The sequence below is a fragment of the Dipodomys spectabilis genome, unplaced genomic scaffold, assembly GCF_019054845.1.
Source record: "Dipodomys spectabilis isolate Male_0828 unplaced genomic scaffold, ASM1905484v1 ptg000297l, whole genome shotgun sequence".
Classification (NCBI taxonomy): domain Eukaryota; kingdom Metazoa; phylum Chordata; class Mammalia; order Rodentia; family Heteromyidae; genus Dipodomys; species Dipodomys spectabilis.
Window position 1 is genome coordinate 1,305,078 of NW_024870974.1, and position 19,502 is coordinate 1,324,579.

At 41.6% G+C, this 19,502-nt stretch overlaps 1 protein-coding gene across 1 annotated transcript in view; it reads right to left on the bottom strand.

Moving 5' to 3' along the window:
• Positions 1-14,494, bottom strand: part of LOC122127057 (glutamyl aminopeptidase) — an 82,840-nt gene extending 68,346 nt beyond the window's left edge. The window contains exon 1 of the mRNA XM_042701567.1: positions 13,615-14,494. Coding sequence (XP_042557501.1) covers positions 13,615-14,243 — 629 coding nt within the window. The 5' untranslated portion in view covers positions 14,244-14,494. The remainder of the gene's footprint in view (positions 1-13,614) is intronic.
• Between the last annotated feature and the right edge of the window lie 5,008 nt (positions 14,495-19,502).

Genomic DNA, 19,502 nt, shown 5'->3' on the forward strand with positions numbered 1-19,502 from the left:
GAGGCAAGTCTTTAGAATAAATGATGGGGTGCTGGTTTATACAATGACAAGCAGCCAGACAAGTGAAGGTGAAGGAAAACAGGTTCTAGCAGAGAGAATGGACATTACAAATTCCCTCGGGTGTAAAAGAACTCCCAGTGGTAGAAGAACAGATTGCTGCTGGGTGTGGCTGAAGCCCATCAAACCAGGGTTTGAGTCCAAGCACAAGTTGAGCCAGTTTTGCAGAGGACAGATGGGGAGACTCACAGGCCCTGAGAAGAGTCTGTGTTTAATTTTGGCTCAAAGATTTATTGCGTCCATTCATTTATCTCAAAAAATATAACACAACACAGTCACTCTCCATCTAAGAGAATTTATACTATTTGAATATTTCTTCCAATAATCATTCTCAAAATAAAAAAAAATTACTCGTAAAGAACTTGGCCAGTCTTACCCATGTAATTGTAACCCCTCTGTACAGTACTTTCACAATAAAAAAAAAAAAAAAGAACCTGGCCCAAAAACCCTGAACCTGTATTTTAAAGAATAAGACCGGGCAATCCCACTTTTGGGCACTTACCCAAACAATACTAAAGTTACCAGCACAACTATGTTTATTGCAACATTATTTACCATAGCTAAGATAACAGAACCAACCCAGATGCCCCTCAGTAGATGAATGGATCAAGAAAATGTGGTATATACACACAATGGAATTCTATGCCTCCATCAGAAAGAATGACATGGCCCCATTTGTTAGGAAATGGAAAGACTTGGAAAAAATTATATTAAGTGAAGTAAGCCAGGCCCAAAGAAACATAGGTCCCATGGTTTCCCTTATTTGAAATAACTAGTAGATGTCTGAGTCAAGCAGAAAAGGTCAGATAAGTTGAAGTTAGGGGAATGAACCCCAAGATAAGTATTCAAATGTTTTTTTTCTTTCATGCAATTGTTTCTAACATATTTATAAGATGATTTCTATGTTGCTTTGTATATCCCTCCCCCACAGTATAACCCCTGCTTTCACTGTATTTGATGTTGGTATAATTTGTGGAAAGGAAGGGCAAAAACAGATTGTTTAACTAGGGATACAAGTGGACCCATGGCAACAATGAGATATACAAGTCATTATGTCGAAAAACGAACTTTACAACTTTGGGGGGGGAGGAGGATTGGGATGGGAAGGGGAAACAAAGAGGAGACAACAATGCTTGATAGGAAATTTACTCGTTATCTTGCCCATGTAATTATAACTCCTCTGTACGGTATTCTCACAATTTAAAAAAAAAAAAAAAAAGAATAAGACCGGGCACTGGTGGCTCACACCTGTAATCCTAGCTAGTCAGGAGGCTGAGATCTGAGGATCGAGTTTCAAAGCCAGCCCATGCAGGAAAGGCTGTGAGATTCTTTATCTCCAATTAACCACCAGAAAACCAGAAGTGGTGCTGTAGCTCAAGTGGTAGAGCACTCAACTTGAGCTGAAGAGCTGAGGGACAGCGCCCAGGTCCAGAGGTCAAGCCCCATGACTGAAAATACTAATACTAATAAGAATAATAACAGAGCCGGGCGCTGGTGGCTCACGCCTGTAATCCTAGCTACTCAGGAGGCTGAGATCTGAGGATCGCGGTTCAAAGCCAGCCTGGGCAGGAGAGACCGTGAGACTCCTATCTCCAATAAACCACCAGAAAACCGGAAGTGGCGCTGTAGCTCAAGTGGTTGAGCGCTCGCCTTGAGCTGAAGAGCTGAGGGACAGTGCCCAGGCCCAGAGTTCAAGCCCCACGACCGACCAAAAAAAAAAAAAAAAAAAAAAAAAAAAAGAATAATAACAGAAAAGAGGCTGTTGTTCAAAAGTATGTACTAAAAGAGGGGATATTCTTAGGTAACTGAGTTCTGTCCTCTTCTGGGATGGGCAACAAAGATGAGTGCAGTTGTCAAAATTCAACTTACTTGTACCTATTAGACTTAGGGATCTCAATATATGTGTATATACATATACATACACTTTATCAAAAAATTAAAAAGAATGAACATAGGTAGGCTCTATACTAAAGAACGTTTTAGTATAGATGTGGGCATGTACATGTAGAAATGCACAGATTTCCTATCTCTGATGAGCAAGATATAAAGGCAATGACAAGTAGGCAGTCATGCTTAGTTCCTGGATGATTGCTAAATACCATTCTCCACTTCAAGGAACCAAACATGATATTAATGCAATACATAGTTGCAGGCTGGAAAAAAATGGACAGAATTTTATTGGGTTAATTGATGAAATTTGGTTATGGACCAGGATTACATGATTGTATCAAAGTTGAACCACCTGATTTAAAAAAAAAAAAAAAAACTTTACAGGCTGGGAAGGTGGCTCAGTGGTAGAGTGTTTGCCTTGCATGCATGAGGCCCTGGGTTTGATTCCTCAGCACCACATAAGCAAAAAAAAAGCTGGAAGTGGCGCTGTGGCTCGAGTGGTAGAGCACTAGCCTTGAGCTGAAGAGCTGAGGGACAGTGCCCAGGCCCAGAGTTCAGGCCCCACAACTGACAAAAACAAACAACAACAATAAAAGAACTTTACACTGATTATGTTAGAAATATTCTTAAGAAATAAATTCTGGTATTATGAAGTAAAAGGAAACAATGTTACATTGTCTGCCAGAAAGGGAGAAAGAGGCAGATGAGGAAGAGAGAGGAGGAAGAAAAGGGAGGAAGAGAGTAGAAGGAGAAGCAAAATGTCAACAATTGCTTCATCTGGGTAAACGATTTCTGTAAGTCTCAAATACTATTCTTGTAACTCTTCTGTATGCTTAAAATTATTTCAGCCTAAGGCTGGGAAGGTGGCTCAGTGGTAGAGTGCTTGCCTTGCATGCATGAGGCCCTGGGTTTGATTCCTTAGCACCACATAAGCAGAAAAAAAGCCGGAAGTGGTTCTGTGGTTCAAGTGGTAGAGCGCTAGCCTTGAGCTGAAGAGCTGAGGGACAGCGCCCAGGCCCAGAGTTCAGGCCCACGACTGGACCAAAAAAAAAAAAATTATTTCAGCCTAAACAGTTACTCAAGAAAAGCTTTAGTCAAGAATTTCTCTTGATGAGTAGAGGAAAAGTGAGTGAATGCAATCATAATAGTCAATTTGCATATATGAAAATAGAACCAGTTTATTTGAGGAGATGGGTGGGGTTGGTATAGATAGGTGGGAGATAGGTTGGAAGAGGTAGCATTGATCAAGATGCATTATACTCATAAATTGACATGTTGAATTGAAACCTTTTATACAACTAAAGATAATTTTAAAAGAAAGAAATCTCTGCAGAAAGGACAGTTCTTCTGTAAAAGGACAATTATTGATTCATTCCATTAACTGTTTCAGTAAGTTGAAATTTCTAACACCTTGTACTTCAGACTCTAAATATGTATACTCTCCCAGAGTGTTAAGGTTTTATAATAAGATCCAGCCAACCTCAAGTTTAGTCAGCTATCTTTTTCTTCTGAATTCTGGCTTTAACCTCTGGCTATTTTTCCCCAGGGGGCAGAGGGAAAGGAAAAATTCACTCCCCTGCAAGAATCTTTCAGTGTAGTCACACCTCCACATTTCATATTATAAATCAACTAACTGATCTGGGAATGTGTGAGACAAGGAGGGGGAATGTATATTCCCAAATGAAGGATGACACTCATTTGATGAATGGAGTGGGGGCTTGAGAGGAGACAGCCTTCCTTCCCATGGGGGATGAGAGTGGAATCACATTTCTGCAGGAATGGCTATGGTATAGGTTTTTAAGTACTCCATTTCACTCTTTCTACACACGTTTAAGTATACATTACTAAAAATCCAAGACAGAAAAAAGAAAAAGAACTCTGTTAATGCTTTCTTTAAAAAAAAAAAAAAAAAGGTTCTGCTGATTGTAGGCAAAATTTGCCCCTCCTAAATTAGATAATCCCTGAGTTTGCCTGTGCACACAGGGAAGAAGACGATTGAAGTTGTGCCTGTGAGGAGAATCTGGCCCATCTCAGTGACCCTCTTAGCAGCTCAGTATAGGTAAAGTGACATTTGTCTACCAATGTGACTACAAAATGTATAATCAGAGCTATGTGATTTAGAGAAAAATCCCTTTCATCTAAGCATTGAAATGCTTAGATTCTGGCTGTAATTTAGCTAGACAATCTTGAGTAGTAAACCACACAACCTTCTGACTTCTAGTGTCTCAGACTGTAAAACTTAGTTCTCAATAAGCATACTTGGCCTCATCCCAAGTTTTGGGGGACAGAAAAAGGGGAAACTCACACATTGTATATTGGACATTTCTTTGAAATATATAGCATGGGGTGAGGACCTGCCTCATTGTAACTTAATGTAAATATAGACGGCTAAATAGAAATCCTTGTTGTTGTTGCTGTTTTAGTCTTACTATAATATTTCTCCTGCCTCAGCCTCAGGCATATCGGGATTATTGGGGTGGGGGAGGATATAACCATCATGTCAGGCCCTAACTTTCTACAATCTAAGGTATTTAAAATTCATTCATTTGCCTAGAATGGGCACTGGAATACAGTTACTTTGTATAAAGATTATAAGACATTGTATTGATTACTTTTCTCACCAGTCACACATGACCAACAGAAACCATTTGAAGATAGGCTTATTTTAGCTGACAGCATCAGAGATTTCAGCCCCTTGTCCTTGGTTCTGTTGATTCTAGGCTCCTAGAGGAGTACAATGTCTTAGTGGTGGAAGCATGTGGAGGAGAGGCTGCTTATCTCATGGTGGACAGGAAACACACACAGAGAAAAGAACCCTTGAACAAGATCTAATCTTCAAATGACCTACTTCCTCCAGATAGACTGTACCTCTTGAAGTTTCCATACTTCCCAAAATAGCACCACCAGAATACAACGCATGATCCAGTGGAGCATTTTGTGTTCTAACCATTACAGTGTGTGTGTGTGTGTGTGTGTGTGTGTGTGTGTGTGTGTGTGTGTGTGTGTGTGTGTGTGTGTGTGTGTGTGCCTGTCCTGGGACTTGAATTCAGGGACTAGGTTCTGTTCCTGAGTTTTTTCCCTCAACGCTAGCCCTCTTCCATTGAACTATAGCTCCACTTCCAGCTTTTTACTAGTTAATTGGAGGTAAGACTCTCACAGACTTTCCTGACTGGACTGGCTTGTAATCACAGTCCTTAGATTATAGCTACCTGAGTAGCTAGGATTACAGGTGTTAACCATTGCCTATCAAATGTAACTATTTTAAAAACTACTAAGCTGTTACTTTTCTCATGGACTACTGAAGAACTCAAAAGTCTCTGTTTATTTATGCCAAATTCCATCCAGGATGACTAAGTCTTTCTAACTATTATGCAAATTTAAAAATAAAGTAAATGAGACAGCAAGGTAAAACAATTTCATATCATAATTCCCCAGGAGAGTGTTTCTTCAGTGATTAAAATTCTTTTTTTGAAATCTGATGAATTGTGTGGCAAATTAACTAAAAAATGCCTAAGACACAGCACCGTAGGTTCAGAAGTGACTCTTTGATATGTCCTGATAATTACCTTCACAGGAAAATGGGCTGAGGTAAACCATTCTCCATAGATGCCTCGCTATGGCATGTTAACAAATGACCACTGGACCTAACACATGATAACATTATCCCATGTAGTCTGCTAATTTGCCAGTGGGAAGAACATTCCTCCAATTTCTCAGAGCCTCAGGTCAAGGTGACCTAAGACGAGACAAGGAAGTTCAGCTGAAGCTGAATCAACTTTAAAAACAACCCCCCCTCACTCCTGCCAAATCTGCCTGATTATCTCATAAATCACTTTCCCACTGTAGACTCTTGGGCCATGTTCAGCAATTTCATAACCTAAGCCAGTAAAATAAACACCAGTGTTTGGGTGAAATCCTTAAACAAAGGGCTTGTCATACTCATGCAGGAACAGCAGCCACAAATGCTAAGTATCTTAGCAGAGCAAATCAAGGGGTCTAGAACTGTGCAAAAGGAGCTAACTCAGTGCAAGAAAACCCACTGAGTTTACTCAGACCTCAGCATTTAGAGGTTTCAGTGACCAGCCAATTGCTTAATTTAATTTCCAGTTATTTGGTTTTCTATTCAGAAGATACTCAAGGTCAAGTAATTTTTTTAAAAAATTTCCTCGCTTCCAAAATAAAGGAAACTACTAAAGCCTTTGGCAACAAGTCATCAAGACCTCCAAAACCTTACTCTTGATTGATAATATATCCTAATAACTTGACAAGGTCAAACTGAGAATGTAGGACATGCTGACTACAAATAAAATGTCAAGATTATACACAATTTAGTTGGCTAAAGTATACTTTATATGGGACTGAAACGCCATGGAGTAAACCTTTTGAACAATCAACAGACAGTTTAAGAAAATGAATACTAGAAAGCTGGAACAAGATTGGAAGAGGGGATTTATCAATGAAAAAAGGAACAGGGACAAATACACCCATAATACTCATGTCCACGCGTGATAAAGGAAGTAAGGAATGTGAAATGAGTCTATCGGGAGAGAACAGACAGAATGGAAGAGAATGATTGAAGGAGTGGCTGATCAAGAAACACTGGGCACTTAGATGAACGTGATAAATTGTAACCCCCTTGTACAACCTTCTGAAGTTGAAATAATAAAAAAAAAATCCCAATGCTCAAGCATAGGCATCCATGCATATGAGAATTACACACACACACACACACACACACACACACACACACACACACACACACACACACACGATCATCACATTGATTTTTCCACTCACCTCATCACAAACTTTGACCATTTACTTCTGACTTATTCAAATGCCTATGAGTCATCTCTTCTCAGATGCCTGTCAAAGCCTTCAAGAGGTGGAATATGGAACCTATAGCCTTTCCCTCTAACTTTAGCTCTTTCTTTTCTGCTTTCATTATCAACAGAAGATAAGGGCTATCATTCAGATCAGCTCTCTGGAATTTCCTAGGTCCATAACGTTAGTCCCTCCCCACTGTCAATCATTCTGCAGACCTGCTTTTCTTCCATGTGCCCTCTTCTCTCCCTCTGGAAATCGCTGTGCTTGCTGGTTGATTCCCATGTCTTCACTCAGTCAGTAAAGTATCTCCTGTACACTTGGCTGTTGATTTGCTTCTTTCCTTCTCCATCCACATCTACAGTCACTACTTAACTCTTCTCGTCCATCATTGCTATCCTCTCTTTCCTGCCCTGTGTATTGCCCAGAGGTAACTAGCGTCTTCATATAACCTCCATTCCTCCTACAATTCATGTTCTTGTCCTATTACGAGTACCTGGATTTTTTTGCTCACTTTTACCTTTTCACTAGCTCTGTCTATTGAAAGCCCATCATAATAATGTCAAAATTCAATTTAAACCCTGCCAATGTTATGAAGAAATCCTGAAAAATCCAAATCAGAGGTATCTGGTCCTCTTAAAAATTCTTGTACTTCTCATCCATTCCAATGATTCTTGGTCCTTAAAGCACGCATTCCAATGCCAAAAAAAGATGTGACAAATTTTTCCCTTCCAAAGGGGTGGGAAGAGGAAATAAAGGGTAATTTTCCACTATGACAAAGTGAAAAGGGGTAATGGCATTGGTGAAAGTTGAACTTACTACTTATGGGACAGGGGCTTTTACAATGTACTATGTCCCAGCAATTGCAAAGTATACAAGACTAGAGAAGCCCATGTGACAATGTTTGCATATATTCATTTAATAACACTTGAGTACCTTACACAGCTCTTCTCAGGAACTTCCTCAGAAGTTTCCAGAGTCACAGATTGTGAAGAAATTGCTCACTGTAATTCTCTCTCTCTCTCTCTCTCTCTCTCTCTCTCTCTCTCTCTCTCTCTGTTGTGCCAGTCCTGGGGCTTGAACTCAGACCCTAGGTGTTGTCCCTGAGCTTTTTTGCCCAAAGCTAGAGCTCTACCACTTGAGGGGTGTGATTGCCTAGCAAGCGTGAGATGGTGAATTCAAGGGAAAAAAATGATATTATTGCACAAATTAATTTTGTGTGTGTAAGTCCTGGGGCTTGAACTCAGGTCCCGGGCACTGTCCCTGAGCTTTTTTGCCCAAGGCTAGCCTTCTACCATTTGAGCCACTCTTCAATTTCAGATTTTTTTTTGTTTTAGTGGTGGTTAATTGGAGATAAGAGTCTCACAGACTTACCTACATAGGCTGGCTTCGAACCTCAATCCTCAGATCTCAGCCTTCTGAGTAGATTACAGGCACCATCCACTTTCGTCCAGTGGCACAAACTGATTTGACTACAAAATGTCTCCTTTCTTTCCATCTTTTTTTTTTCAGGCCAGATCTACTAAGAACTCTGGGAAATTATATGCGAGGATAACCTAAACATTAGGAAGGAAATGAGCATTTGGGGGAAAAGAAAATATACACTTTGGAGATTTGGAGGGAGGTGTTTTGGGGAAAAAGGACAGGAACTGTCTAGCACAATGAAGAAAAGTAGGAGAAAGACTATGGGGAAATGACATATCACAAAGGTCACAATTCTTGTAAACTGCTATTTCTCAGACACTCCGAGACTTGTAGGAACGGTGGGTCAGAAAGAAGTGACTCAAGATTTCTCAAGATTTCTCCTCCATGATCTGTGATCATGTGATCATTCACTTCCTCTTTCCACTCTCTTTAACTCTCAGTGCTGAGGAAAGAATCCTGGATTTGTTGTTTCCCCTTCGTAAAAGTTAATCTGACTGGATTAGTTCCGAAAAATACAGGAAATGAGTACAACCATGTTTTATTTGTGTTGACGTTGTCACATTGATGTCTCCAACTACCTAACCCTCAGCTCCCAAATTAAATTTTATATTAAGACAGAAAGGTTAGAAAATAGACATTTGGAAATGAAACCAGTAAGACACCTTCACTCTTACATTCATTAAAGGCAACACTACTTACAATAACACCAACAAAAAAGAAATCTACCTGATTGTTTATCAGCTGACAAGCAGATAAAGAACTGTGGTATATCTAGACAATGGAATCCTATGCAGCCAACTAAAGGGCAAAAATCCTTATCTGTAGCAACATCATGGGAAGTGGAGATCATTATATTAAGTAAAACATGACAAACACTGTCATGCAAGTACTGTATGAGCTCACTGATGTGGAATCTGAAAAAGTTGGTTTCAGAGAAGCTAAGAGTAGAAGAGTGTTTATCAGGGAGTGGAAAGGAAAGGAAGTAAGACAGGAGGAGGAAACTTTGGTCTGTGGGAACAAAGTTACAGTTAGATAAGAGCAAGAGGATCTGGTGTCTTATTGCACAATAAGGTGACAGCATAGACTGTAGATTTCAAAAAGAATCTGGGCAAAAGGATTTTGAATGTTTTCCCCACAGCATTCAAAGAGATAGATACACTGATGTGAATGTGACAAAATGTGTGTGTGTGTGTGTGTGTGTGTGTGTGTGTGTGTGTGTGTGTGTGTATGTATCTCAAGATATCCCAGGAGGGCTGAGAATGTGTCTTAGAGGTAGAGTGCTTGCCTAGCATGCATGGGTTCAATTCCTCAGTACCACATAAAGAAAAATTCAGAAGTGGTGCTGTAGATCAAGTGGAAGAGTACTGCTAGCCTTGAGAAAAGCAGCTCAGGGACAGTGCCCAAGCCCTGAGTTCAAGTCCCAGGATTGGCAAAAAGAAAAAAAGATATCCCACAATTTTAATCTATCAAATAACTAAGAACATGTATTTGGGCTCTGTACTTTAAAATGTGTGTGTATGGTAATATTTAGACCTGTAGGAACATCATATATGCTGAAGTTCATTGTTTAGGGCTATCGTGTGACCTCACCCCCACAGCTTTTTGTGGACTGAGTGGATGAGAACCCTTCACCCCACTCCCCAGGGACTACACTGTCAAAATGCTACTTACAGGATGCGAAGGAAGGAAATAAAAAACCATAATACACTTTTCTCATGTGCTTGAAATATTTCACAACAAGAAAAACAAGTATTCCACTTAGCCTGAATGGGGTTGTTAAGAAAATGCTGGAGCAGCTCCAAAGCCATGTGTAATACAGTCCTAGAAGCATCCTGTGCAATGTGAAAGCTCTGACCTATGGAAACTGACCAACTCCAGTTACCAGTCCTGTGTCCATTTCCACTGGAAACGGATCAACTCAGGATGTCCGGTCCACAGCTGAGTACTGGCTTCTTCCCCAATCTTGCTACCATTTTGTATTTGTCAAACAAAAATTAAGTAAGCTGATTCTTCACAGTAGCAGCTCTCAAATACACACACACACACACACACACACACACACACACACACACACACACACACATCTTTCAGTGGATAGAGTTACCAATATAGAAAAGTAATCCAAGAAGTCAGAGTATTATATATTTGAGTATACAATGTGTCTTAAACTTACAAATTAGGTAACAGAAATATATGAATAGAAACTTGTCCCATAATTTGGGGCCATCCCTATAGTATGTAAAATTTTACTTTATTCATTTAATAATTAGTTTGTTAAGTTTGCTATCACATCTTTACAACCTATGAAATAGTTTTTAAAAATTTTGGTGATTAAAAAAGGTTTTGAAGGGCTGGGAAGGTGGCTCAGCAGTAGAGTGTTCATCTTGCATGCATGAGGCCCTGGGTTCTATTCCTCAGCACCACATAAGCAGAAAAAGCCAGAAGTGGTGCTGTGGCTCAAGTGGTAGAGCACTAGCCTTGAGCTGAAGAGCTGAGGGACAGCGCCCAGGCCCAGAGTTCAGGCCCCACAACTGACCAAAAACAAACAAACAATAAAAACCTTTTGATTCGTTCTCACTTTACATTAATAAATTTTCAGAATCCCTCTAAAATGAATGTTCTTCAGAACAGAATGTCCTTTTCTCTCAGAAATTGGCATACAGTATAGAAAAATCATTATGCTGTGGTAGGGCTTAGAGAAACAGGAAATCAAATTCAAAAGATATTATTTGAAAGTCAGTACGAAGCCGTACACATAAACATTTTCATGCATACATATGTGTAACACATTTGTACAAACAGAAATTCACCTAGAGAGAAAAATCTCAAAAATGCAATACCCAAGCACCTTAATTAATTACATTAGAATTATATAATGACTGAGGCTGGGAAGGTGGCTCAGTGGTAGAGCACTTGCCTTGCATGCATGAGGCCCTGGGTTTGATTCCTCAGCACCACATAAGCAAAAAGAAAAAAGCCAGAAGTGGCGCTGTGGCTCAAGTGGTAGAGCGCTAGCCTTGAGCTGAAGAGCTGAGGGACAGCGCCCAGGCCCAGAGTTCAGGCCCCATGACCCGACCCAAAAAAAAAAAAAAGAATTATATAATGACCTACCATATATTCAATGGAAGAGTATTAATGGATATGTTAAACAGTCAATGTGATATTGAAAACCTGTGGTACATATATCACCACACAACATAATGTCATGTTTACCTGTGTCCAAAATTTTAATAAATACATTAAGAAAGGCTATCCCTAAATGATGAATACATGGATGGCTCTCTTCATTGACTATGCTTTATTCATGTTGTAAATAAATGAAATATTTCAAGTTTCTTGGTATTTTATGTACTTTGGCCCAGCAATTGTATTTTTAGGGCAATATCCTAACCCAAGGAAATGAACAGACACAAGCATATAGATGTACATTCCATTATGTTCTGTCTTGTTTATAATGATTAAATACTAGAAGTAACTCAGATACCCAACAATAGGGAATTCAGGGATATCACACAATCGTGTGCGTGGTTGACAGTCCTACGGCTTGAACTCAGTGCCTGGGCATTGATTGTCTCTGAGCATTTGGACTCAAGGCTACCATTCTACCTCTTGAGAGGTGGCTCCACTTTCCAATGTTTTGGTGGCTAATTGAAGATAAAAGTCTCATGGACTTTCCTGCCCAGGCTGACTTTGAACAGTGATCCTCCGATCTTGGCCTCCTAAGTAGGATTACAGACATGAGCCACTGGCTATTACACAATCTTTAAAATCAGATTCTGGTAAATATTTTACAATAAGAGGTATGCTTAAGATCTATCAAACTTAAAAGTCACATAGATAAGCAAATATAGTGCACTTATAACGTTGATTGCATTGATGTTAACTAGGCTTACTACTGGATTGTGAAATTTTGGGTAAAAATTATGTTTCCTACAATGTAATTTTAAAATAGAATAGAAACAATAAACTTGTTAGCAACAGTATGATTTAAGATTGATATGCGCATGATCCTGCCAGATATTTTCTGTGAATTTCTGCTCAAATTAGCGTACCAGACAGTCATGAAGGGCTATTGTTTTTTAACTCTCTGGTTTTCCATCACAAACAGTAGGAGGAATTTTAACCAAAAAGTTTGCTTTGCTGTTTCAAACAAGAGAGGAAAAGGCTGACTGCCAGACTTACACTACTGACCCGTGGCACTAATCTTTCTTAATCATTTACCTCTTCTTCAAGTAGAGAGAACTTAAAGCAGTTTCAGGTTCAGTGACAGCTCAGGTAGTGTAGCCGTCTCCCAGGTGCAAGGGCCATTTCCAAGTGTAAACATTTTTGTGAGTTCAGTAAGACACCTTACACCTTTACCACAGTTCTGGCAATACTCATTGATTCATGTAAATGTGAGCCAGCTAGCATGATAGATAGATAGATAGATAGATAGATAGATAGATAGATAGATAGATAGATAGATAGATAGATAGATAGATAGATAGATAGATAGATAGATAGATAGATAGATAGATGATAAATAGATGAAATATAAATGTATATGTATATATGTATGCTGTGATTAAGTACTATATATGTGTGTGTGTGTGTGTGTATGGCATACATTTACATGTATTTACTTCTTTACTCTCCTAATGAGTAACGGCACCAACATTTAGCCCCATATTACCACTGATAATGCAAGGGCTCAGGGAAGATTTCCTGTAAGTCTACCATACCAGTAAAGCAAACAAAAAGACACAGTCTTCGCCAGGCACCCAATGGTCCACACACCTGTCATCCTAGCTACTCAGGCTGAGATCTGGGGGTCCCAGTTCAAAGCCAGCCTGGGCAGACAGACAAGTCAGAGAGACTCTGACCTCCAATGAGCCACCGAAAGGTGGGCAGTGGAGATGGGTCTCAGATAGTAGAATACCAGCCTGGAGTGGAGAACGCTAAGAGAGAAAGGAAGAGTGGGGGGAGGAATGGAGGGAAGGAGAGAGAGAAAAGAGAAGAAGGAAAGGAGGGAAAGAGGGAGGGAGAGAAGAAGGGAAGGAGAGAGAGAGAGAAGGAAGGAAGGAAGGAAGGAAGGAAGGAAGGAAGGAAGGAAGGAAGGAGGGAGGGAGGGAGGGAGGGAGGGAGAGAAAGAAAGGTTGTTTTTTTCTTCCCTAAGAACTTTTCATTGGTACTTTGAAATCTTAGGATGAGCTTTGAAAAAGACTTTGAAAAAAGAATGCTTGCTTCTTGGATGAACCCAGCAGAGTTGAAAGCAAGGTAGATACAGGTCAGACCGAGGAAGTAGCAATTAAAAGATGGACGGGGGAGGGAGGGGGGATAAGGCCAGGCAGTGAAGGCAGAAGCGGACGCAAGGCAGGGTCGTGGGGGGGAGAGGGGGGTCCCCCCCCCGCCAGAGCAAAGCCACCCCGCGATCCTTACTTGATTTCCCCGTTTTCGGTGTAGGTGGTCCGGTAGAAGCCCACCAGGGATCCATTCAGCCAGCCCGCGAACTCCAGGGTCAGGACGTAGGGTCCGCTGGCATCGGTGGGCGCCAGCTCCTCTCCCGCCTCCACCACCACGTACTCCTGCTTCTTGTACTCGAAGCAGCGCCGGACCGGCACCTGCTCCCCGGAGGGTCTCCGCAGCTCGGGGAGGCGGGTGATGCGGGTCTCGCGGAGGTGCAGCCACAGGTGCGGCGTGGGCGCGCTCAGGTGGATGGCGATGCTCACGCGGCCCGTGTAGGTGTCCTCTTCCAGCACGGGCTTCACCTCCAGATCGTAGTGCTCGGGGCGCACGAAGTCGGGCAGCCTGAAGTTGGTCCACGCTCCGCTTTCATCCAGGCTGGCGGGACACACGCCCTGGTCCTGGGGCGGGAGATCCGAAGGGCTGGCGGTGGGAGGATGGGCCGACGGAGCCGGGGCTGGGCCCGGGCTGGCATCGCACGACCTGGTTAAGCCCACGGAAAGTCCCACGATCAAGCCCACCGCCACCACCACGGCGCAGAGGATGGCCACATGTTTGGGTTTTATGCAGTAGCGCTTGGAGCCTTCTTCCTCGGCAAAGTTCATTTTTGTTTCCCCAGGCAGAGGGGACACATTAAACAAAACAAAACAAAACAAAAGATGCTAGATTTAACTAACCCACGTCAGCAGCAGACTTCCTTTTTTGTTTGTTTTCCCTCCTTCTCTATTGGAAGGAATCTCTTCTTTGGCAGCCTGCCTGCTTTTCCCACACCTCGCCTTCTGGCTGCTTTTCTGGTCTCTTCTCCTCAGAGGAGGGTGGCGTGGTGTGTGTGGGGGGGGATCTCCAAAAGTAGCAGAGGTGGAGGAAACAGACTGGCCAGAATTCTGTGGACGCTCTCCTTTATAAACAGCCGATTCCTATCCCGGCCCTCCTGAGCTGGAGTGAGTTAAATATAAAACAGTGCTCAGCTTATCAGCCAATGGGAGGGCTCGCTCTCTCTCTCTCTCTCTCTCTCTCTCTCTCTCTCTCTCTCTCTCTCTCTCTCTCTCTCTGGCTCTCTCGCTCTCTCGCTCTCTCGCTCTTTCGCCGTCTCCTCTTTCTCTCTCTTCTCGCCCCTCTGTTTTTTTTCTTCCCTCTTTCTCACTCTCTTCTTGCACTCGCTTACTCTCTTGCTCTCTCTTTTCTTTTGCCAAGAAAAAAAAAGCTGTCAGCAATTTTCAAGGAGAAGCGTTTGGTAAAGAGGTGTGCTCAACCTTTGCCACTAGGTCTATGGATTCTTCCTGTTGTGTTTATAACCTCCCTCTCTCTCTCTCTCTCTCTGCCCCTTCCTTCCTCTCTCTCCTTCCCTCCCTCCTCTCTCTCTCTCTCCCCCCCTCTCTCTTTCTCTGTCCCCCACCCCCACTAAAGAATGAGGTTTGGGCCCCATGAAAGTCAGAATGTGTTTGTGACTTTAACTAAGCATCACTATCTCACAATACTGTGAAATTTGGGGAATTATGTAATCACTTAATCACAATAAAGAATTTGAAGGAAAGAAAGAATGAGGTTTTGTCAGGTCTCTTGCAAAATTAGCTGTGTTTTCATTCTTTTTCCCCATATTGTGTAAACATTCCAACTCTGCCCTTTGCAGAAGTCAGATGCTGGAATTGGGTGCTTGAGGTGTTTCTTAAACTCAAGGACCATTTAGGTATTTGGTAAATATTGGTGGTATTGGTGAATTAGTAAAACTGAGCCAGGTAACCAGAAAGCATTTTGTTTGGGGAAAATGCTGAATGGAAGACAAAAAAAAAAAAAAGAGCCAGAACAATAGAAAAGCTGAAATAAATAATAAAAATAACTAAGAGAAAGGGAGAGAGAGAGTTTGAAAGGACAGAAAGACCAGAGAGGCAAACTACGTCTCTGGAGCTTGCATCCAAATGAGATTGACTTCCATAGACCTTGATGTTGTAATTTGGAGAAGATGCTAGATGTGAAAAGTGGGAGACCCACTACCAGTGCAAAATTATTGCATCTGAATGACAAGGCTGAAGGAGAGTAGGGAAATTCAGATATGTGTGTGCATGCATGCGTGTGTGTGTGCACGTGCATATGTATATATAACAAAGCTGACTGCATTTTTGAGACAGAAACAGGAAAAAAGGCTGACAGATCACTAGAACACCAAGAAACAGATGCAACTTTTTATGAATGAAAATTTCTACATTCTTCCCATCATCCTCCCTTCCAGTGTCGATGTTAAATGAAATACAATTTCCCTAAGAATAATTATATCTGACCATAGAAATTGCCTGGCGCTTGGAAATAAGTGAAAAGAATAGATACCTAAACAAAGATGGTGAAGAATAGAAGACCCTGTATTAAGCTAACCCAGACCCATTGCCTGGAGGCTGAGGTGATAATATCAAACAGGGTAATTGGGAAGTTGCTAGATAACCGTGTATCCCCAGTGACCAGCCAGATTAGGAGATGTAAATACAATGGATGAAGACCACTCCTGGAGCCCTCTGCCCCCACCTTCTGATACTCCACCTTCTGTCGCTGTTTCCCACTTTCCTCACACCCCACTTTGCCTTCCTCTGCTAAAGAAATTTCTGCTGGCTGCTACTTTGTGTGTTCCTTTGTGGATAACTTCAAAATTCATTTTGTCCTTATTCCAAGGTCTGGTGGTTCTCCGGGGGGTTGGGAAACTGAGACTTTGCCTGGTGTATTGGGGAACATTTTTTTCTTTTCCAAATACACTCCTAGTGATAAATTGAGGGAGGTTCTTAATGATCTCTATATTTTAGGTAGCCTAGAGATAAATACCCAAGCCATCTCCAATAGTACCAATCCACAGATAATTATAGAAGTTTCATAACTTTTTATATTCCAGGCAACCTGTACTCATAAATCAACATGCTGAAACTCCTTTGTAGAACTATTTAAAGACAACATAAAAAATAACTTTAGCTGAGTGCTGGTGGCTCACACCCTGTAATCCTAGCTACTCAGGAGGCTGAGATCTGAGGATGGTGGTTCCAAGCCAGCTAGAGCAGGAAAGTCCGTGAGACTCTTATCTCCAATTAACCACCAGAAAACTGGAAGTGGAGCTGTGGCTCAAAGTGGTAGAGCACTCACCTTGAGCAAAAGAGCTCAGGAACAGCACCGAGACCGAGTTCCAGCCCCATGACAAACAACATAAATAAATAAACAAATAAAATGCAAATGAATAATTTGCTTTTTTAAATCTTCCTAGTAACCCTGTGTGATTGGTCAGACCTATTTTAAAGACCATAAAATTGACAATTAGGGGTTTGTAATTGCTGGAGGTCACATAAGGTCAACAACAGAACTAAAAGTTGAGCCTGCTTATTTAGATTGTCTGACATCATGTATTATGGATATTATACCATAGACAACATTACACTGCTTTTGTTTTCTGAAAAAGAACTATTCAAAGATTAGATAACTCTGAAATATTTGGCATTGCAGACCATGGGTTTTAATAGTTTTGCTGGCAGAACAGGCAACACTGGGCTAGATAAACTTATTTATTGTTCTCCATTCCTTTTCCCCTTCCAGATGGTAATACACAGAGAGATTCCCAGAAAGGAAACATTATGGACTACTTTTCACAGGACTATCTCTGTGTGTGTGTGTGTGTGTGTGTGTGTGTGTGTGTGTGTGTGTGTGTGTTACCATTTAAGAGGTTTGTGTTCCATGGAGCACACTGAAAAATATTCCCTCAAACCATCCTAAATTACAAACTAAACAAATAACAGGAAGAGAAAAAAATTTTACAGGCAAAACAGTCCACTACAGTGTAACATTTGTGTCGTTTTCCCACGAAAGAGCAAATGGGAGAGAGGTATGTTTTTCAAAATTATAGGTCCATCTTGTATTTATTAACTTTGCATTCTGCAGCAATCCTAACTAAAATATTTGAGATCTGAGAGTGGTTAAATTTGGCAAATCAGCTCCTTGCAATTGAGCTTTTGAGCACCCCCTTCCCCTCCTTTTTATTGAAAGATCATCTGACATTTCACTAAATGTTAGATGGGTGAAATGTTTTCATGCGTGTTTCAAAAACAAAGGACAAAATCTGGATCAAATTTACCTCAGTACTAGGGAAAAGAAAAGAAAACCAACTGAGAAAAGGCACACAAAATCTGTCAAACTGGAAGCATTTTGAAAAAAAAAATCTCACATAAGTACACATATATGAATTTCCCTAAGCTCAGCTCATCTAGAAGAAAAACAGTAATCTCATCCCCAGACCTTATACTTTGACCACGCAGAGAAAATAATAGGCCTTTGGGTTATAGTATGCTTTAGGATTTAGACAGACACATTCCCTTTATATATAATTTGTGTGTGTGTGTGTGTGTAACATGTGTGTCCGAGACGCCCCCCTTCTAGCCACAGTCCCTTAGTACCAACTCATGAAAGTTGACTACACCAATTGAAGGGCCCCATATCCATCAGAGTCAGCCAATCGGGCTGTCTTGTGTCACAGAGGTTACGCGCACTGCGGGATGAAGGGGACAGCAGAGCCAGCATGTGTACCGAACACATCTAGGGGCAACACTGTCAGGACTTTCTAAATAGAAGCCCATGATCTTTCATAATTTGATACTTGCTCCCTTTGCAGCAGTGCTGTGCTGTGCTTCCTTTCACTGCCAGGGGAGACCAAGTCTACAGCAGGACATCATTGACCTTCAAAACTCTCCTTTGTCTCCCCTTTACAGTGACCATCAAGGCAACCGAGTGGGCGGGACAGGGGTGTCTCTAGATTAATTAATGTTGGGTAATTGAGAGGGGGGAGGGAGAGAGGAGAATTGTTAGGTAAAGGATAATGTGGCCAAGTAACACGGAGCCATCATGGTACTTCTTGTTCCCATCAGGCTTCAGGCTCCTGCTCAAAGGCAGCTGCTTCTTCCATCATGCTGTGAGTTCCCACTCAAACATGTCTTCTCATGATGTCCTAGGTGACTGACTGACTACTCAACCAATGAAAGGAGTATGGAGTGACGTGTATACAAGCCATCAAGCAATCAAGGGAGGAGATAGGGGAGGAGCCCTGTACTATAATAACCACCCTCCAAGAGGATCCTCTTTGGGGCCCCACAGGGTCTGAAAGTCTAGGTACTTTCCTTCATGGCCTTGCTTTCATTTTCAAATAAATTTACTCTGTTTATCTTAAATACTTCCCTGCCTTTTAATTTTCTAATGGGCAAGGGAAAACAGACCACATCCATTGGGTGTTAGATATAAAGTAATCTGAAAACACTGCGCCCTCTGATGAGTTTTCTAAGTCCAGGCCAGTGGCAACAACAGGTGTTGGGGATGGGTCTTAGTCCGTCCCACAAAAGACAGACTGACGGGTGGAGGAAAGGTAAGTGCGGCGCTCACCCGTTCCCCAGCCTTCCTCAGCCCGGGAGATAATCAGACACAGCGGGGAGCCAAATCCCGCAGGTAGAAAACTCGTTTATTAACAGAGAGCAGCTCTTTTTAAAGCCAAAAAGGGCAGTGGCATAGCAAGGGAGGAAGAGGAACCAATCACTGTCAAGGTCACACCCTATCATGCACCTGAGCCTTCACCGCACTGATCGGAAGGTCAACGGGGCTCTGCCCACTCTACTCTCTCCCAGCGCCATCTTGGCTGCCCATGTGCTCTACAAACAGGCAGCCATTTTACTGTCAGTCCTATACCACATCTCCCAGAGCTTCCAATAATGTCTATTATTAGCATCTGTTTCAGGTATGAAGTCCAATACTGGGTGCTCTTTTTTTTTTGATATTCCATAAATGTTGATTGGTTACTTATTGAATAAGCAAGTAGATAAAATAATCCAGGCTGGTAAAGTATTCAAGGTGCCTGAAAT